Source organism: Myotis daubentonii, chromosome 4, assembly GCF_963259705.1.
Source record: "Myotis daubentonii chromosome 4, mMyoDau2.1, whole genome shotgun sequence".
Lineage (NCBI taxonomy): Eukaryota > Metazoa > Chordata > Mammalia > Chiroptera > Vespertilionidae > Myotis > Myotis daubentonii.
The window spans coordinates 20,470,580-20,490,187 of NC_081843.1; the positions used below are offsets into that span (position 1 = coordinate 20,470,580).

Genomic DNA, 19,608 nt, shown 5'->3' on the forward strand with positions numbered 1-19,608 from the left:
TGTGGGACCCGCCCTGCCCAAGCCCTGCACGGAGGCTTTTGCTGGATAGCTTCAGGCAAAGGCTAGATTAGCACCTCCCTAGAGATCCAGGAGCCAGGAAATCCAGAGGTCAGAGTGGGACCATCCAGTTTGCAGCTCCATGGAACCATAAAGGACACACTCAGGGGGCAGACTCAGTGAGCACCAAAGCCCCATTGAAGCAAGTCTTGCCCCAGAGGGATGTCTCCAGCACAGAAGTTCTCCCCCTGCAGACACAGCTGATTCTCACAGCCAATTGGCCTGGAGGTCAATTCCTCCCAGTGATAACTACAACAATCAAGGCTTAACTACAACAAGACTGTGCACAAAGCCCACAAGGGGGTGCACCAAGAGTGTCCTCCTCGGGTAATTGGGGAGGCTGAACCACTGGGCCCTAGAGGACACTCAGCACAGAAAACCACTTTATCAACCCAGGGAAGCATAAAAAATGCGTAGACAAAGAAAAAGGACATAAATGACAGAAATGGAGGAAAGCAAACTACTGGATATAGAGTTCAAAACCACACTTTTAAGGTTTTTCAAGAATTTTCTAGAAACTGCCGATAAACTTAATGAGATCTACAAGAAATCTAATGAGACCCTCGAGGTTGTGATAAAGGACCAACTAGAAATTAAGCATACACTAACTGAAATAAAGAATATTATACAGACTCCCAACAGCAGACTAGAGGATTGCAAGAATCAAGTCAACGATTTGAAATACGAAGAAGCAAAAAGCACCCAACCAGAAAAGCAAAATGAAAAAAGAATCCAAAAATACGAAGATAGTGTAAGGAGCCTCTGGGACAGCTTCAAGCATACCAGAAGGAGAGAGAGAGCAAGATATTGAAAACCTATTTGAAGAAATAATGACAGAAAACTTCCCCTACCTGGTGAAAGAAATAGAATTACAAGTCCAGGAAGCGCAGAGAACCCCAAACAAAAGGAATCCAAAGAGGACCACACCAACACACATCATAATTAAAATGCCAAGGGCAAAAGACAAAGAGAGAATCTTAAAAGCCGCAAGACAAAGAAAGTCAGTTACCTACAAGGGAGTACCCATACGAATGTCAGCTGATTTCGCAACAGAAACTTTGCAGGCCAGAAGGGAGTGGCAAGAAATATTCAAAGTGATGAATGCCAAGAACCTACAACCAAGACTACTTTATCCAGCAAAGCTATCATTCAGAAGGGAAGGTCAGATAAAGAGCTTCACAGATAAGGAAAAGCTAAAGGAGTTCATCACCACCAAACCAGTATTATATGAAATGCTGAAACTGTCTGCGCCTGCACGGGCTCGCTCGCCGATCCGGCGGCCGGGGCTACCGGGCATGGAGCCGGGCGCCCGCGGCGATGGGAAATCCAGTTATCAAAATGACTCCAGAAAAGAGAACCTAACATCCATAACAATGGGAAATACTGAAAACGTTACCAAAAAGCTACCATTCCTCAAAACACCAGGCCCAGATGGTGTCACAGGTTAAAAAAAATCCTTCATGAAGACGACAGATCTTAAGCCACATGATGGATTCAGAAGCTCATAAAAAGAGGTCGTCAATCATAACATCTTCAAAACAAGATATATCACCTCATATTACAGATGTTGGTGAAAGGAAACATTATTTGTGTGGCTGCTGTGCAGCTTTCAGCAACGTAGCGATCACATTTCCCATTCAGAAGGTCCTCTTTCGGCAACAGCTGTATGGAATCAAAACCAGGGATGCAGTGCTTCAGTTGAGGAGGGATGGATTTCGAAACTTGTATCGCGGAATTCTTCCCCCATTAGTGCAGAAGACAACCACACTGGCGCTTATGTTTGGTCTGTATGAGGATTTGTCTTGCCTGCTCCGTAAGCATGTCAGTACCCCAGATGTTGCAACCCGTAGCCTGGCAGCAATACTTGCAGGGGCAACAGAAGCAATTTTCACTCCGTTGGAAAGAGTTCAGACACTGCTTCAAGACCACAAGCATCATGATAAATTTACAAACACTTACCAGGCCTTCAAGGCGCTGAGATGCCACGGAGTTGGAGAGTACTATCGAGGCCTGATGCCTGTGCTTTTCCGCAACGGGTTCAGCAACGTCCTGTTTTTTGGCTTTCGGGGTCCCATTAAGGAGCACCTGCCGACCGCCACAACCTACAGCGCGCATTTGGTCAATGATTTTATCTGTGGAGGTCTATTGGGTGCCATGTTGGGAATCTTGTTTTTTCCAATTAATGTTGTAAAAACTCGCATGCAGTCTCAGATTGGAGGGGAATTTCAGTCTTTTCCCCAAGTTTTCAAAATAATCTGGTTAGAACGAGACAGGAAACTGACAAATCTTTTCAGAGGTGCCCATCTAAATTACCACCGGTCCCTCATCTCTTGGGGAATAATCAATGCAACTTATGAATTCCTGTTAAAAATTACATGAAAGAAATAATTAAGTGCCATTTACCAACTGACTAGACCTTTAAAGAAGAATGTAGTTTGGCCTCGTTCCTAATTGGCCAATATAAGTTGGTGTCGTAAGTTCAGGGCACAATGAATTATGGCAAAGCTATTTTCCTTAAGCACCAACAAATCAGAATAAAAGGTTTCAATAGAGAAAAAAAAAAAAAGAAATGCTGAAAGGTATCCTTTAAGAAGAGGAAGAAGAAGAAAAAGGTAAAGATACAAATTATGAACAACAAATACAAATCTACCAACAAGTGAATCTGAAAATCAAGTGAATAAATAATCTGATGAACAGAATGAACTGGTGATTATAATAGAATCAGGGACATAGAAAGGGAATGGACTGGCTATTCTTGAAGGGTAAAGGGGTGAGGGGGATGTGGGAAGAGACTGGACAAAAATCATGCACCTATGGATGAGGACAGTGGATGGGAGTGAGGGAGGAGGGTGGGGTGTGAACTGGGTGGAGGGGAGTTATGGGGGGAAAAAAGAGGAACAAATGTAATAATCTGAACAATAAAGATTTAATTTAAAAAAAAAAAGGATATAGAGCCCTGACTGGTTTGGTCAGTGGATAGAGCATTGGCCTGCAGACTAAAGGGTCTGTGTTCAATTCTGATCAAGGGCACATGCCTGGGTTGCGAGCTTGATCTCCAGTGGAGGGGTGTGCAGGAGGCAGCAGGTCAGTGATTCTCTCTCATCATTGGTATTTCTATCTCTCTCTTGCTCTCCCTTCCTCTCTGGAATCAATTTAAAAAAAACAAAAGGATATAGAAACTATAAAAAGAACCAGTCAGAAATGAAAGACACACTAACTGAAATGAAGGATGATTTTTAGGGAATCAACAGTACAATAGATGAAGCCAAGAATCAAATCAGTTATTTGGAATATAAAGAATCAAAAAACACCCAATCAAAACAGAAAGAAAAAGGGGGAATCCAAAAAAATGAAGATAGTATAAGGAGCCTCTGGGACAACTTCAAGTGTATCAATATTTGGTTTGCATCATGGGGTTGCGGAAAGGAAAAGAGAGAGAGCAAGAAATTGAAAACCTATTTGAAAAAACAATGATAGAAAACTTCCTTAACCTGGTGAAGAAAATAGACATACAAGTCTAGGAAGTTCAGAGAGTTGCAAACAAGATTACCCCAAGAAGCCCACACCAAGACACATCAAAATAAAAATGCAAAAGATGAAAGAGAATCTTAAAAGCAGCAAGGGAAAAGCAGTTAGTTACCTACTAAGACCATCGGCTGATTTTTCAACAGAAACTTCTCAGTCTAGAAGGGGGTGGCAAGAAATATTCAAAGTGATGAAAAACAAGGACCTACCAGCAAGATTACTCTATCTAGCAAAGCTATCACTTAGAATTGAACGACAGATAAAGAGCTTCCCAGACAAGAAAAAGTGAAAGGAGTTCATCACCACCAAAACAGTGCGACTTGAGATGTTAAAGGGTCTTCTTGAAGAAGAAGAAGAAGAAGAAGAAGAAGAAGAAGAAGAAGAAGAAGAAGAAGAAGAAGAAGAAGAAGAAGAAGAAGAAGAAATAAAAAAAATGAAAAAATAAAATGGCAATAGATACATATCTAGCAACAATTGGATCTAAAAGGCTAAATAAATGAACATGCAGAACAGAAACAGACTCATAGATACGATAACATTTTGATGGTTGCCAGATGGTAGAGGATTGGGGAGATGGATGAAGTAGGTGAAAGGATTAAGAAATACAAAGTGTTTGTTACAGAATAGTCGTGAGGATGTAAAGTACAGCATAGGGAATATAGTCAAGTGGCATCATACCATAGACCAAAAGTTTTCGATTCCCAGTCAGGGCACATACCTAGGTTGCAGGTTCCACACCACTACCCCTCCTTCCCACCCCCACCCTGTCAGGGCGCATACAGGGGGCAACTGATCAATGTTTCTCTCTCATATCAATTTTTTTTTCTCTCTTTCTCTCTCCCCTACCTTTCTCTCTCTCTAAAAATCAATAAAAATATATTCTAATAACTATGTATGGTTTCAGATGAGTACGAAACTTATTGGGATGATCACTTAGTAAGTTATATAATGTCTAATCACTAGAGTGTACACCTGAGATTAATATAATATTGCATGTTAACTGTAATTGGAAAATAAAAAATGATTTGAATTTAAAAAAAGGAAGGAAGGAAGAAAGAAAGAAATGGGGTCTTTCTTGCTCAATGCCAAATCCTCTGTGTCAGTCACACTGGGCCAGAGCAACATTTTATTAAATATCTGTTGGAGAAACAGAGGTGTTTAAGAATGAACTGTGCATGGAAATGTGGTCTGATTACTTCCTGGTTGAGCTCTGTGCCTCAACCTCTTCATAGCTCCACTGTAATGTTTACCCCTAATTAGTTTCCTGTGGCTGCTGTAACAAATTACCACAAATTGGGTGGTTTAAAACCGTGGAAATCAATTCTCTCACACTTCTGGAAGCCAGAAGTTTGAAATCCAGTAGAGCTGTGTTCCCTCCGGGCACTGTAGGAAAGGATCCATTCCTGCCTCTTCTAGCTTCTGGTGACTTCTGACATGGTGTTCCGGGGCTTGTGGCTGCATCACTCCAGTCTCTAACTCTGTCCTCACATGGCCTTCACCTCTTCGTGTCTTCTCTTCTGTCCCTGAAAAGGACACTTGGCGTTGGATTTAAGGCCCACTTGAAAAATCCAGGATGATCACATCTCAAGATCCTTAACTTAATGACAAGTGCAAAGACCCATTTTCAAATAAGGCCACATTCACAGGTTCTGGCGATGAGGATGTGCTCACAGCTTTTGGGAGGCCACCATTCAACTCACTACACCATTCAATTGTAATTGCAGCTTTTCTTTTTGACTCCTTAGCAGAATGTTGTGTTATTTATAAATATATTTAGCTGTAAGTTATAGATAACCCCACCAGTGGGGCTCAAACCATAAGGATTTGCTGTTACTTAACAAGAAATGCAGAGGAAAGCCATCCAGAGTTGGCCCAGCAGTTCAGTGATTATCATCAAGGACTCAGGCTTTTGACATCCCTTTTCTCCACCATCCTCAGTACTGTGGCTTTTCAACCTCAGGCTCAGCCCTTCATGGTCAAGCTCTAACCATCAAACTCTTACACAACAGCATCCACAGCAGGAAGTGAGAGAAGGTGACAAGTAGAGCCACTTTCTCCTCACGCTTGTCTCTATATAAGGGTGGGAAATCTTTTCCAGAGCCAGCTCCCCAGTGTACTTCCCATTTGGCCAGAGTTGGTTCTCATCCCACCCCATCCCCAAGTCAATCCTGTTAAAGGGGAAGAGAATTTCCATGACTGTCTGAGACAAGTGGTTCCCAATCTTAGCTGCCCAAGAGAATAACCTGGGTAGCTTTTACTGATGCCCATCCATAGCTGGTTTGGCTCAGTGGATAGAGCATCGACCTGCAGACTGAAGGGTCCCCTGTTCAATTCCGGTCAAGGGCACATGTCCAGGTTGCAGGCTCGATCCCCAGTAGGGGACATGCAGGAAGCAGCTGATCAATGATTCTCTCTCATCATTGATGTCTCACTCCCTCTCCCTTCCTCTCTGAAATCAATAAAAATCCTATATAATGAAAGGCTAATATGCAAATCGACCGAATGGCAGAACGACCAGTCACTATGACATGCACCGACTACCAGGGGGCAGACGCTCAACACAGGAGCTGCCCCCTGGTGATCAGTGTGCTCCCATAGGGGGAACACTACTCAGCCAGAAGCCTGGCAAGCGCAGCAGTGATGGTGGAAGCCTCTCACACCTGTATGGCAGTGCTAAGGATGTCCAACTGACGGCTTAGGCCCGCTCAGGCAGTGGACCTAAGCTGTCAGTCGGACATCCCCTGAGGGTTCCCAGACTGTGAGAGGGCACAGGCTGGGCTGAGGGACCCTCCAAGTGCATGAATTTCGTGCACTGGGCCTCTAGTATATAATAAAAATAAAGAGAGACAAGAGTTTAAAAAAGAAACCAGAGCTCACCCATAGGTAAATTAAATTGCAAGCTCTGGGAGGAGGGCTCAGGGTTTTGGCTTTTTTTAAAAAGTAATTTCACCCTGGTCAGTTTTGCTCAGTGGTTGGAGTGTCAGCCCATGGAATGAAGGGCTGAGTGTTAAATTCCTGATCAAGGGCAGGTACCTTGGTTTCAGGTTCCCCAGCACCAGTAGGGGTGCTTGTGGGAAGCAACCAATCTATAAATCTCTCTCAGATTGATGTTTCACAAGGGTCCTTAGAAGAGGAGATAGGAGCATCATATGAGAAAAAGGAGATTCGCCCGCTGGCTGCCGGGATCAGAGGTCAGAGCGAGCCCCTCGGGCACCACTGGAGGAAGATGGTGGTCACCCAGAGGAAATTAAGAAGGATCCGGAGAAGCCAATTGACCAGGAGATGTGCCCGCTGCTGCTGCTGCTGCGTGTCTTCACCACCAACAACGGGCGCCACCATCGCAAGGACAAGTTCTCCTGCGGGAACGTGCCGTCCAGTGAGCTGCAGATCTACACCTGGATGGATGCAACCTTGAAAGAACTGACTAGTTCAGTAAAACAAGTCTACCCAGAAGCTAGAAAGAAGGGCACGCACTTCAACTTTGCAATTGTTTTTACGGATATGAAAAGGCCTGGCTACCGGGGGAAGGAGATCGGCAGCACCATGTCGGGGAGAAAGGGGACTGATGATTCCATGACCCTGCAGTCGCAGAAGTTTCAGATAGGAGATTATCTGGACATAGTGATCACCCCTCGAATTGGGCACCACCTCCTTCAGAGCGCGTGAGACCATATTAAACTTTATTGACTACTAGAGGCCCGATGCACGAAATTCATGCGAGGGTAGGCCTTCCGTCCCTCGGCTGCCGGCATCGGCTTCCCTCTGGCACCCAGGACCTGGACTTCCCTCATGGCCTGGCTTCGTCCGGAAGGTCGTCTGGAAGGACGTCTGGTCGGACATCTGGTCTAATTAGCATATTATGCTTTTATTATTATAGATTTCTTGAGTTTATTTTTCATTCAATTACATAAAACAAATTTAGGCTTTCCCCTCCCCCTTTTATTGCCATTAAGCCTGTAAACTCTAAACAAATTGTAGTGCATTTATTTAGGCGTTAGGTTTACTGTGCTATGGTATGAATGTTAATAGAACGTCCATGTTTCAAGTACTTCTGTAAAATATGAAGTGCTCTTAGCATTCTATGTAAAACTGTTCTTAAATATACATGTGCAATCAAACGAAAAAAATAAAAAAAGAAAGCAAAAGGAGCTGCTAAGCCCTGGCTGGTAGTTGGTGAGAGCGTCATCCCAATACACACCGTGACTGTGGGTTTGATCTCTGGTCAGGACACGTACAAGAAGCAACCAAGGCATGCACCACTAAGTGGAACAACAAAATCAATCTCTCTCTCTCTCTCTCTCTCTCAAATCAAGAAAATTATGAAAACAGAAAAAGGGGCCGTGATGATGAAAGCAGAGGTTGAAGCAATGTGCTTTGAAGATGGGGAGGAGCCACAGCTGGGGAATGTGGGCGGTCTCTACCAGCTGGAAAGGGCAAGGAAAGGACCCTTTCCTCCGGAAAAGAAAGCCACCCGGCACCCTCTGACTTCAGCCCTCTGAGAACTGTTTTGGACTTCTCTCCTCCAAGACAATACATGCGTGTTGCTTGCAGACATTAAGTTTGTAGCAATGTATTGCAGCAGCATTCAGACACTGATACACCATTCTGGTGTCTAGTCCCTAACAGTGGTCTCCTGTGAGCCACATCTCAAGTATTCACTCTCTGGGGTATGTCCCTCCCACACTAGTCTGTGCTGCCTGGGACCTACCAATGCACGATAACAGATGAGATGGTGTCAGCTCCAGACCCAAGCATCAAGAGGCCTGGGCAGCTCCACTTTTGCGCTCTGGGGAGTCTCCAGATGTGGGATGTAAAGCAGTCCTGCTGAAGCAGCCCGTGTGGAGAGGAGAGACCCTGAGACAGCTTGGAGTGGAGGGGGCCCAGGCTTCCCAGCATTCCACTTTAGCCCCCCAACCCCCGATGACCTCAGCTCATCAGACTGTAACAGCATAAGGGACCCCAAGCAAGGTCAGCTATGGAATATCCCATCGAGTCCAGTCTGTCCACAGGGACTGGAGAGATCATGACACGGTTCTTTCAAGCCACTGTCCAATTTTAGCTACCATGAGTGAAGGCCCTACTGTGGTGGGTGCTAGGGAACCATTGGTTCATAATACTGTCCTGAATAGCATTCCCACTTTCCAGATGAAGAAACTGAGGTCCTGGAAGAAGATAACTAGACCTGCTGGTAGATGGGAGAACTGGGTTTCAACCGGTCTGTCCAACTCCAGAGCCCCAGACCCTTTGCACTTCCCAATGCAAGCTCTCCTCAAAGCTCTTAGATAAAATTCAAAGGCCTAGGTTGGTCCCCGTCACTGCTTTGGCACCATTGGCTACCACCATGCCGGTTTCAGCAAACTCTTAGCTCCACTCAGTCCTGTTTCCTCCGCTTGCTCTCAAGTGTCATCAGAGAAAAGGATTACTTACAGTAAATGAAAACCAAGACTTGTACAGGAAGCACAGGCTGATCCATTACAGGGTTATTCTAGCCTGTAATGTACCTGCGTGCTCTCAGACACAGCCAGACTGTCTGGAGAGGGGCTGGGAGGGTTCAAACTGCCCTGCGGCTGCTCCTGGGGTCAAGGTTCAGAGATGCAGAACAGGAGCAACGGCCCCACCCCCACCCCAGGCTGTTCCTCAGCGTCTCCTGGCACTGCTGCCCCAGAAGTCAGCAGGTGCTCTGGTGCTGGGGCGTGTAGCTGCAGCCCTGGGGCCTTTGGAGAGCCTGCGGTTCCTTCCCCCAGGGAGCAGGGAGGGGCTTCTATGCCGAATCACCAGCCCCGCCCTGACCCCAGGCTGCCTGACCAGCAGCTGCTCGGGGTCCTTGCACCCCCTAGTGGCCACGAGGAGAAAAGAGTCACTTCTCAGCTCGTCTGGAGGTTAGGGTGCTGGGTCCCAGATGGCATTGAAAAGTCAGACTCTCCTGTTCCTTCTCTACCAAGTAAACAGAAGACACAACTCAGAAGAATGGATGGCTCCAGTCAGACTTCTTCTTCTTTTGTTTTTAAAGAACAATGTACCCGGCCGGCGTGGGTGAACCAGGAGGTCATGGCTCTTCGATTCCTGATCAGGGCACAGGCCTGGCTTGCAGGCTCAGTTCCCAGTAGGGGGCGTGCAGGAGGCAGCGGTCAATGATTCTCATCATTGATGTTTCTGTCTCTCTCTCCCTTTCCCGTCCTCTCTGTAATCAATTTTATATATATATATATTTTAAAGAAAGAGTTGTTGATGGTGGTGAAAAATGGCCCCAGGTGTTAGATGGGTGGGGTCAGACCAGACCTTGGTTTAGCAACCTCAGTTCTTGAGTTCCGGCTAAGAATTCAGAGCCAAGACTCAAACTATAAGAGAAAGTTTATTTAGACAGTCACAGAGGTAGGAAAAGTGAGCCAGCTGGGCGTGGGGTCATAAAACAAGTTGCAGAGATAAAAGAGAAGCCCTCGGGGCCGAGGAAAGAGGAAGGTAAAGGTAACCAGCCTGGGGGGGGAGGGGGGTGGGGGGGGGGAGGAGGAAACGGTGCGGTGTGCTCCCTCCTGGTGGGGAGAGCAGGAGCTAAGAGCTGCTGGGGCTCTGGCCTCGGGGCTTTAAGGGTGGGGGCTTTCGGGGCGGGCCCAGGGGAGGACCTTAATAGAATATGCGTCAGCTTTCCAGGTGTGTCCTTCCAGGTCCACTGATGGGTCGGCGCCAGGGCTGGGGGTCATTAGTCAATGCAGCTGGTCCTGAGGTCGGCCATGGCAGCATTTGCCTGGCTTTGCTGCTCCTCTGGCCCTGGAACTGAAACACAGATGAGGCCTAGATGTTATCCCCAGGGGTCGATGCTCAAGGGAGTGGCATGAGAGTCCCATGAGGCCACTCTTAAGCCCCTTGTTCCTCCTCCAACGGGGTCTACTGCATGATTAGCGACTTGCCAGGCAAGGAAAGGTTACTTGGGGGTGAGGTCCTCCTTTTCTCAGTTTTGCCCATCGCTAGACACCCAGGACTCTCTGCCGTGGGGACCTTCCGTACCTGGCCCATCGTCCAGCCGTCCTTGCTCTGCTCACGTCTGTCTAACTGCCCACCACAGAGGGGCCTGTCACCACTGAAAAGGAAGACAGGATCATTGGACCAGGAGCCACTGAGAAGATAGTCATGCATTTGATAGTCATTGTAATTACCGTTGGTTGTTTCCAGGGATCAGGATGAAAAGGGAAAGAGAGAGCACGGGCTTTTTGCTCTCAGCTGAAAGTATCGAAGTTCAGAGGGGAGCCAGGGGCCATTCTCCAAAACCCAGGAAGAAAATGGTCAAGTTAGAACCCACGCCTGGGTAAGCCATCATCTCTCACATGTCAGTTCTGAGAAAATGACAATTTTTCTGTGAGCTGGAGAAGTTAACAGTGGCTTTTGGTTCCAGCAGGGAGGCATCGCCACAGCAAAATGCAATTATGAGATCAAAGGGACAATTTAATGCATCTTTAAGAGCCACTAATTTGATGCAGATGTGACCATCAAACCCTGCCCCCAAGACTGGTGTGCTCGACCCGGAAAAAAATCTTGTTATTCTGTGCCATGCTTTAACTTTGCAAATAAAAACTTTTATTCTCGCGGCATTAAAATATAAACAAATAACCATGACAGAGACCCAGAGGGCTTCAGGGACTAGTGAGAGGTGATCTCATATAGACTCTCCCCAAATCAGCTAAAAAACGTGGCAGTGGGAAGCTTATCTTCAGAGAACTCCAGATCCAGGACCCAAAGGCCTCCCCCCCCCGCCCCCCCCCCCCCCCGCCCCTCCAACCCATCATGATCTCACAGGTAAAGGTTTCTTCCTTGAGGCTAGTGGTTCTGAAATGAGGAGGGAGGGAGGAGTGGTTCACACACAGGCACCCGGACACACACACACACACACACACACACACGTACATTTTGGCAACCTTTTGATACATTTAGAGTTGTCACAGCTGTGTGTGTGTGTGCTAGTAGCATCCAGTGGGTAGAAGAGGGGGTGGAGGGGAGGAGGGAGAGGAAGAGAGAGGTAGGGGGGGAGGAGGAGGGTAGTTAGGGGAAGCACAACATGAGACAAGAAAAGAGAGAGGAGACAGGAGAGGCAAAGCGCCAAGCCTCACGCAGGTGCTGGATGGATCCAGCCAGACCCGAAAGCCCCCCTTGGACTTTCCAACTATGTGAATCAATCACTTCTCTTTTCAGTTTATGCTGGTTTCAGATGGGTTTCACTCGCTAGTCACCAAAAGACTCCTGGCTAACACAGCAGTGACTGTGAACTGCTTAAGGGGGGCTGTAACGTTGAATAGGGTTGCTTTTACCCACTGACCACTCTCAAAGCCAGGGGAACACGCTGCTCCGTGATCATCTTGGGCTTCTGGCATCATGTGGGCATGAAGACAGAGACGCGGGGCCCCTGGGTGACAGAAGGGGCGGCAGGCAGGAGCCACCGCTCCCGAACAAGCAGCCTGCAGCCTGGTAAACCTTAAATGGGAGGTGGGAGTCCCATCTCGCCTGAGACAGACTTATCTGGGTGTTGACGGAAAAGGTGACTCCAAAGAGAAGTGCCCTTGGGGCCACCTGCATTCCTTTGGATGCGGATCGTGCACAGGCGCACAGCAGGCAGGAGCCAGTGGGAGGGTTCCTTCCTCCAGCATCCTCTCCTCTCCCCCTCCCCGCCTGCCTGCTCCCCCTGCACCGGGGGCTGGGATCGCCCAGCCAGGAGGTGAGTGGGGTGGGGCTTCATCTGCATTGCGCCAGCCCCTGCCTGAGGGTGGGTGGGAGTAGGGACTGGACCACTTTGGGCGTCAGGATTGGAGCTGGCTGGGGGTGGAGGTGGCCCCAGCAGCTGCCTGCCTGCCTCCTCCCCTCCCCCTCCTCCATCCCCAACCAAGCCAGACTCCTGTTTCTCACCAGGTGGGAGTCATAGTGTGTGTGGGGGGGAGGGGGGGACAGGGGGGGGAGGGGAAGACACACAAATAAAACAGAGGGAGAAGACTCTTAGCTCCTTTTCTAGCATGTGGGATGCAGAGGCGTGGGACAAAACCACCCAGGCCTCCTCCTGCTTTGGCACACTGCATTAAGCAGGTGTGATAAATGTCATCCACCTAGACAGCCGGAATAAGGCACATGAGGTCACCAGAACATGCTCTGGGAGAGAGGAGGATGACCCACCCAGTAGTTCTCAGTCCTGCCTGCATGTGAATGAATTACCTCGGGAGCAAATAAATAAATAAATACTGATGCCTGGGAGCCCTGTCCAGGGAGTCTGGGGGTGTGATTAAATGCAGAGAAAAAAAAGTAAAAACAAGCAAAAATCCTCCTGAGCAAGTAGCCACTTCAAACCTGTAAGCATCCTGTAAACCTGGCTTGGAGTCCTGGCTTGACCCCAACATCACAGAATCACACTGTGACTCCGGCCAACGTTCTTAACCTCCCCGACCTTTAATTACCTGTAGCTCAGAAGGTTGGGGCAGCTGCATTCTTGACAGAGACTTCTCTTGCTCTCAATCCCTCGGCCACCCTGGACTCCATGTCCCCAGAAGCTGGCATCTCTCTGGGCTCCATGCTTCTACCCAGGCCGTCCCCGTTGACTAACCCACTCCTAATCAGGCTTTCATACCCAGCTTTAGTATCATTTGCTCTGAAAGTCTTTGTGTGCACGCACAGTTCCTTCTGCCTGGGACGGTCTTCCATTGCTTGTGGCAGAGGCCAGTCACTGTCCCCAGATACCCCTTCACCCCTCACTCCTTTAGTCCTAGCTCCCTGGGGTGTAACTAACACACTCGGAGGGAGTCTACATTTCTCACGTGACTAAATTCTGGCTAATGGAATGTGAGCCATGTGATGTGTCCAGCCTCTCAGTCATGGCCTTAACGGAAAGAAGCGTACTCTTTCTTTTTCTTTCCCGCTGGCTAGAATGTTTGTATGATGGCAGGTGCTACACCAGCCATTTTGGACTCTGAGGTAACAATTCTTGACCCTGAGGAGCAGCTGTGACAGCCCTGGACCGAGGTGACTTAAATAAGAGAAAGGCCAACTTCTATCTTGTTTTACCCCCTGCTGGTTGACCTTTGTTATGTTAACTTAAAAATAAAAAGACCAGCTGGTGAGGCTCAGTGATTGAGCGTCCATCTATGAACCAGGCGGTCATGGTTGGATTCCCGGTCAGGGCACATGCCTAGGTTGCAGGCTCAATCCCCAGTGTGGGGAGTGCAGGAGGCAGCTGATCAATGATTCTCTCTCATCATTGATGTTTTTTTTCTCTCTCTCTCCCGCTTCTTTCCTCTCTGAAATCAATAAGATTTATTTTAAAAAATAAATACGAAAAATAAAAAGGCCTTTCAAAGTGAGAGGCAACAGCATTTATTTGAAATCAATAAGAATAACTATTTGAGAATCATTAATTCAGGCAGCAGCCGAAATAGTGTTCCCATTAGTAGACAAAGGCAATGCGTATTTATGAGAAGGGGAAGCAGAACAATTACATCAGTGGAAGGAAGGCATTTCCATTGGTGCAGATGAGCTAACATAGTGATGCTAATTCTGAGCAATGTTTTTAATTTTCAGTCCAGTAGTCCTCAGTGCAGTAGTCATAATGACTGCTTTCCTGTTGTCTTTGCAAACAGTTCTTTGCAACACAGCGTTACCTTAGGCTCAGTCCAAAGGTTTTTTTTTGCTCTGCTTTTAACATTCTAAGGTTTAAGGTATAAGACATGCAAAGCAGTTCCTCCGCCGTGGCACTTGGCTCCATTTTAAAGGGGCTTCGTTTATATTATTGTTTACAATTACAGCATCCAGTTCATAGTACAGTATTCTAACACACCACTCATTCTCTACCTACTCACTCTTCAAACCTTAATATAAACACCCTATCTAAAATAGGTCCCTCTTCCAGGTTCTCAACCTTCCTAATGCCGTGACCCTTTAATACAGTTCCTCATGTTGTGGTGACCCCCAACCATAAAATTATTTTCGTTGCTACTTCATAACTGTAATTTTGCTACTGTTATGAATCATAATGTAAATATCTGATATGCAGGATGTATTTTCAGGGGTCGCGACCCAAAGATTGAGAACCAGGTCTTGCCCTAGCTGGTTTGGCTCAGTGGATAGAGCATCGGCCTGTGGACCAAAGGGTTCAGGGTTCGAATCTGGTCAAAGGCACATACCTTAGTTGCAGGCTCCTCCCCAGCTGGGCCTAGGTCCAGGCTCATGCAGGAGGCAACCAATTGATGTGTCCTTCTCACATCGATGTTTCTCTCTGTCTTTCCCTCTCTCTTCCACTCTCCCTAAAAATCAATGGAAAAATATCCTCAGGTGAGGATTCACAAAAAAATAAATATAAATAAAAAATAAATAAAATAGGTCCCTCTTGACTTAAAAAGCACAGCAACCAAATGTAACACGTGGACCTTGATTTAATCTTCATTTGAATAAACAGTCTGTACGAATAAAGAATAAAATAGGTCGCTCTTCATACCCACAGTTTCACCTAGTGTGCTAAATACTGTGTATCTCCTGCATCTTTGAATTTCCTCCGTGATATTAGGAGGGGGATCTTTCTTAGTCCCATTTTACGGACCAGAAAGTAGAGCCACAGAGAGCCGGGCTCCTCGGCTCGTCTGATCCCGGGACCCGTTACTACAACATAGGCCATAAATGCAGGTGTGCAAAACGATCACTGTGTCCGTTTTCTAGAGCTCAGGTTCGTGCAAACCCCGTGTCCTTCCTGGGACACCCGCCCCTCTCTCTCCACGGTTGTGCTGTGATCCTGGAGTGTGAAGAGCGGCTACAGTGTTTGGACAAGTTCAAGCCTGCAACTAATGAGAGGGCACAATCCTCTCACGGCCACGTGCAAATCCCAGCTTGGAGGACAGAGCCCTCCCAGCGCAATTATAACCAAAAGCTATAGTTGTAAGCTTGAACCTATGGTCCGAACACGTGGCCCCATGTGCCTGAGTGATGTGGGCTTGATAGAGTTCAGGTGCATGCAATTGAGTAGGATCGACCCACAAGAATGCTGTAAACATCTTGACCACGCCCTCACTTTGCCTCATGGAATCTGGCTATAAAATAAAGATACGGCTTGTGGGCGCTGGCACTGTCGCTAGCTCTCCATCAGAGAGGACAGCGCCCCACCCAGCCTCAGCTTTCTTCTCTTGTCTGTCTTTTCTCAATCCCTCACCGCCCCCTCTCAGGGTCACCGAACCTGGATGAGCTGGCGTGGCACATAGGTCCCTCTTGCCCTAAAAAGGCGCCCAGTGTGGGGCTGAGTGTGCCATGGCCATGCCAGCTAGCCACACTGGAGTCTTGCAGGTGCCAGAGTGTCCCTCTGTCATTGACCCACATGGTTGCCACGGATTCACCGTCTTGGTTCACATGACTTCTGAGGCTCTAGAATTCTCTGCTTCTATATCCTGCTCGGGGCTCCAGGAAGCCTGGGTTCAAGCTTAGCTCTGCCCTTTGGGAGTCAGCTCACCTCTCCTAGCCTTTGCTTCCTCACCTGTGAAACGGAGATGGAGATTCTGTGGTGTGTTTTGTGGGGATGCACCACCCAGCGGACCCCTCTCCCCACCTTCCATCCTGCCCGGTAACTCAGCTCCGGGTGCAGCCCTCGACTTACAAGGCCCACAGACCAGCAGCCGCCTGTCTCTCTCCTGTCCTCAGTCCAAAACAGTCTTTTTCTGCTCTGTGGGTCAAAGCACCACGCTTCTTTCTGCTTCTGCCTCAGGCAGTCTGACTGACCCGCATATCCATTTTATTTTTGTAGGTAAGACATCTGTCTGCTTGCAGTCTCTGAAAGAAGGCAGGGGAGGGTGGTGGGAAGTGATCAACCAAAGACCTTGTATGCATATATGCATGACCCGTGGACACAGACAATAGAGTGGTGAAGGGCGGGGTGGGGGGTAGGGGCAGGCTGGAAGGGGTCAATGGGAGAAAAAGGGGGACATATATAATACTTTCAACAATAAAGATTTTTTTTCTTAGTCTTCACTTTATTAAAAATATAATCCAGCAAAGGAAGCGGCCACAAACATGACAAAGTGAGTTGCCCACCCTGGTCACACAGACGCAGTGGCAGGGCTGGTATCAGGACCCTTGCCTCCTCGGTCATCTCTACAATAATCTATATTTTGGTCAGAAATGGAAATCAACAATAAAGATTTAATTTTTAAAAGGTCATGTATGTTAACAGATATGAGAGGATATAGTAAAAACCCTCCCTGCTTCACCCGTCTCTCCCCCCACAGTTCCTCACCCCAGATGTCAACATTGTTCCCAACTCCTTTGTCCTTCCAGAGAGAAGGTCTGCATATCCTAGCAACTAGTTTTGCACATCCTCTCCCTTCCCACCTACACACTGTTTTTAAATGTTCTTGAGGAAAATTTCAAACATGTGCCAACAGAAGAGAGAACGGTATAATGACCCCACCCTGTGCCCAGCACCCAGCTTCAACCCCTGTCTGCGCCTGGCCAGCCTCATGTCATCTCTACCACACCCACTTTTGATCCCAATAGATTAATTGGACACTTCTTCATTTCATTCATAAATATTTCAGAACGGACCCCAAACATAGAAGACTCCTTCTGAAGATCATAATCACAATACCATCATCATGTGTAATAATTTTAACAGAAATTTCTCAGTACAATAAACTATTCAGTCATGTTCAGATTTCTCAGGTTGTTTTGCCATTTGTTTGTATCAAGATACAAATAAGGTCTGTTACCATTAGTTGATATGGCTAAGGCCCTTGTAGTATTGGTCCCTTCCATCGCTCTCTTTCCTTTATAAGATTTTGCTGATTGCACCCACGGTTATGTCACTTCATACATTCCTCTGTTCCCTGTACTTCCGTTATGTCACTTCATACATTCCTCCATTCCTCTTCCCGGCTCTGGAACCCTGGGGTGGAGCTGGGATCCCTTGTTTCTCACGGGAGGCATCTGCAGCCGAGATAGCCCTCCTGATTTAAAAAAAAAAAAAAAAAAAGGAGGGTCACATGGGTGTCAGACCAGCCCATCCACACCTCCGCCCCTCCTACCAGTCTCAACGTGCTTTCTTCTTTAATTTTCTGGTTGTAGGACTTCCATTAAGCCAGATTTCAGGAAGTTCTGAATGATGGTTTGTGGGGAAGCAGGGGACTTGGTTGGAAAGTCTGTAAGGAGGATTCTCCAAAAGGTCGGGGGCCTCCTAGGGGGAACTTGCTGAAGGCAGCAGTCCTTGCCTTGACTTTTCCAAACAAGTCCGAGCCCCCGGTGTTTTGCTGGAATCTCTATGTTTAGTCTTTTAGACCCGACCTTGTAGAAGCATGTGCTTTCTCAAGGATACTTACCCTGCTGATTGTATCTAGAGGTTAATTTTAGTTTAAGCTGTTGTTACAATAAAGGCCTAAGGAGGCAGGCGAATGGGGCTGTTTTGGTGCCTCCTGCCAAGCAGCCCCTTAGCCTCTCTTTCACTGAAACGTGTGTCAGCCATTCATCTGTCACTCAGGGTCTGCTGGTCAGTCCTGGCAATGGTGGTTCTCTATTTTAGTTGCAATTTTGATGTGGTTGTGGGAGGATGTGAGTACTGAATTTACCTACGCCACCATCTTGGTTCCTCACGTTTCAGTTATCCTTATCGATACTCAGATGATACCCTCTTTGGTCTATGGGAGACTTGAACTTGGCACCTGAGACCATTGGTATGACCCCAGCAATCTTTGACAGTTGCCTTGCTCACCTTGTACATTTCTGCTCCAGATTTGAAATCAGCCATTTGTCCCAGGAGCCATCTGGGCACTAAGGTTACATAGCTCCCTCCCTCCCCCAAAAAACAAACTGTAGGGAATGAATCAAGCCATTCTGCATCTTCTTTACATCAAATATATCTTGGATTTCATTCCATATAGTGTGCTTTCTCCTTTTGAAAACAAAAGCCTTCCCCAAAGCACATAACACATTAACTAGGTGATTGGATAAATGATTAACTTCATCCTTATTTGCTCTTTCCACCTATCTTAAAAGAAACCCTTTCAGTTCAACAATTCTTATTAACATACTCCTTCTTACAAAAGATGCCAAAAAGTGCTCTTCTTCTCTTTTTTTTCTATTTATTTTTAGAGAGAAAGAAAGGGAGAGATAGAAAAACATTAATGTGAGAGAGAAATATCCATTGGTTGCCTTCCCACACATGTCCCAACCAGGGATCAAACCCGAAACTTGGGCATGTGTCCTGACTGGGAATCAAACCTGCCACCTTCTGATGTATGGCAAATGCTCCAACCAGCTGAGCCACACTGGCCAAGGAAACATTCTCCTCCTCCTCCTCCTCCTCCTCCTCCTCCTCCTCCTCCTCCTCCTCCTCCTCCTCCTCCTCCTCCTCCTCCTCTTCCTTTTTCTGTCCTCACTTGAGGATATTTTCCATTGATTTTTAGAGAGAGTGGAAGAGAGAGGGAAAGATCAATGTGAGAGAAACACATCGATTGGTTGCCTCCCACATGAGCCCCAACCAGGGGCCGGCTGGGAGGAGCCTGCAACGGAGGTACTTGCCCTTGACCGGAATCAAACCCCAGACCCTTCGCCCCATAGGCCAACCCTCTATCCACTGAGCCAAAGCAGGTAGGGCCATACTACTTCTTATTGGAGAGGGGAAATGCACTGAATCAAGTAGTTACATTTAATGTGCGTGGCTGAGAAATGCCTCCTCTTTTCTCCTATGACTTGATGCATGCCAAGAATGCTGGCTCTGTTTGGGAATCTGAAGAAAACAGCAGTTTGTCCATCTCCTGTTCCTCAGAGCCTCCCAGAGCTCCTTTATTCCCTAACACTTGAGATTACAGTGATGATGCAAATTGGGTCCTAGGAACGCCTGTGCTCTCCATTCTCCCCCACTCCCAGCCCCCTCCCTCCTTGTCTTGTCAGCTTCTGACAAGTGTTCACAAGAATCTAAAGTTCAAAAAGGTAAGTTCAGGGAACCAAGTGCCAAGGAGACTTGAATAATCTTTCTTTGCATAATACAGCACCTCGGGTTAGTTTTCAAATGCCAAACAGCCTTGCCATCTA

The 19,608-nt window shown here is 47.2% G+C and overlaps 2 protein-coding genes across 2 annotated transcripts; both read left to right on the top strand.

Moving 5' to 3' along the window:
• The first annotated feature begins 1,307 nt into the window (after nucleotides 1-1,307).
• Nucleotides 1,308-2,603, top strand: LOC132233072 (mitochondrial nicotinamide adenine dinucleotide transporter SLC25A51-like). Its single transcript, XM_059693142.1, has one exon. The coding sequence runs from the start codon at nucleotides 1,543-1,545 to the stop codon at nucleotides 2,434-2,436; it is 894 nt and encodes a 297-aa protein (XP_059549125.1). The 5' UTR covers nucleotides 1,308-1,542; the 3' UTR covers nucleotides 2,437-2,603.
• Nucleotides 2,604-6,864: 4,261 nt separating this feature from the next.
• On the top strand, nucleotides 6,865-7,405 carry LOC132232343 (histone deacetylase complex subunit SAP18-like). The gene has a single exon (XM_059691827.1). The coding sequence runs from the start codon at nucleotides 6,865-6,867 to the stop codon at nucleotides 7,246-7,248; it is 384 nt and encodes a 127-aa protein (XP_059547810.1). The 3' UTR covers nucleotides 7,249-7,405.
• Nucleotides 7,406-19,608: the final 12,203 nt, after the last annotated feature.

Bases quoted from the DNA above. Each gene is read 5' to 3' on its own strand.
- LOC132233072 (XM_059693142.1), top strand. From the start codon at position 1,543: ATGATGGATTCAGAAGCTCATAAAAAGAGGTCGTCAATCATAACATCT.
- LOC132232343 (XM_059691827.1), top strand. From the start codon at position 6,865: ATGTGCCCGCTGCTGCTGCTGCTGCGTGTCTTCACCACCAACAACGGG.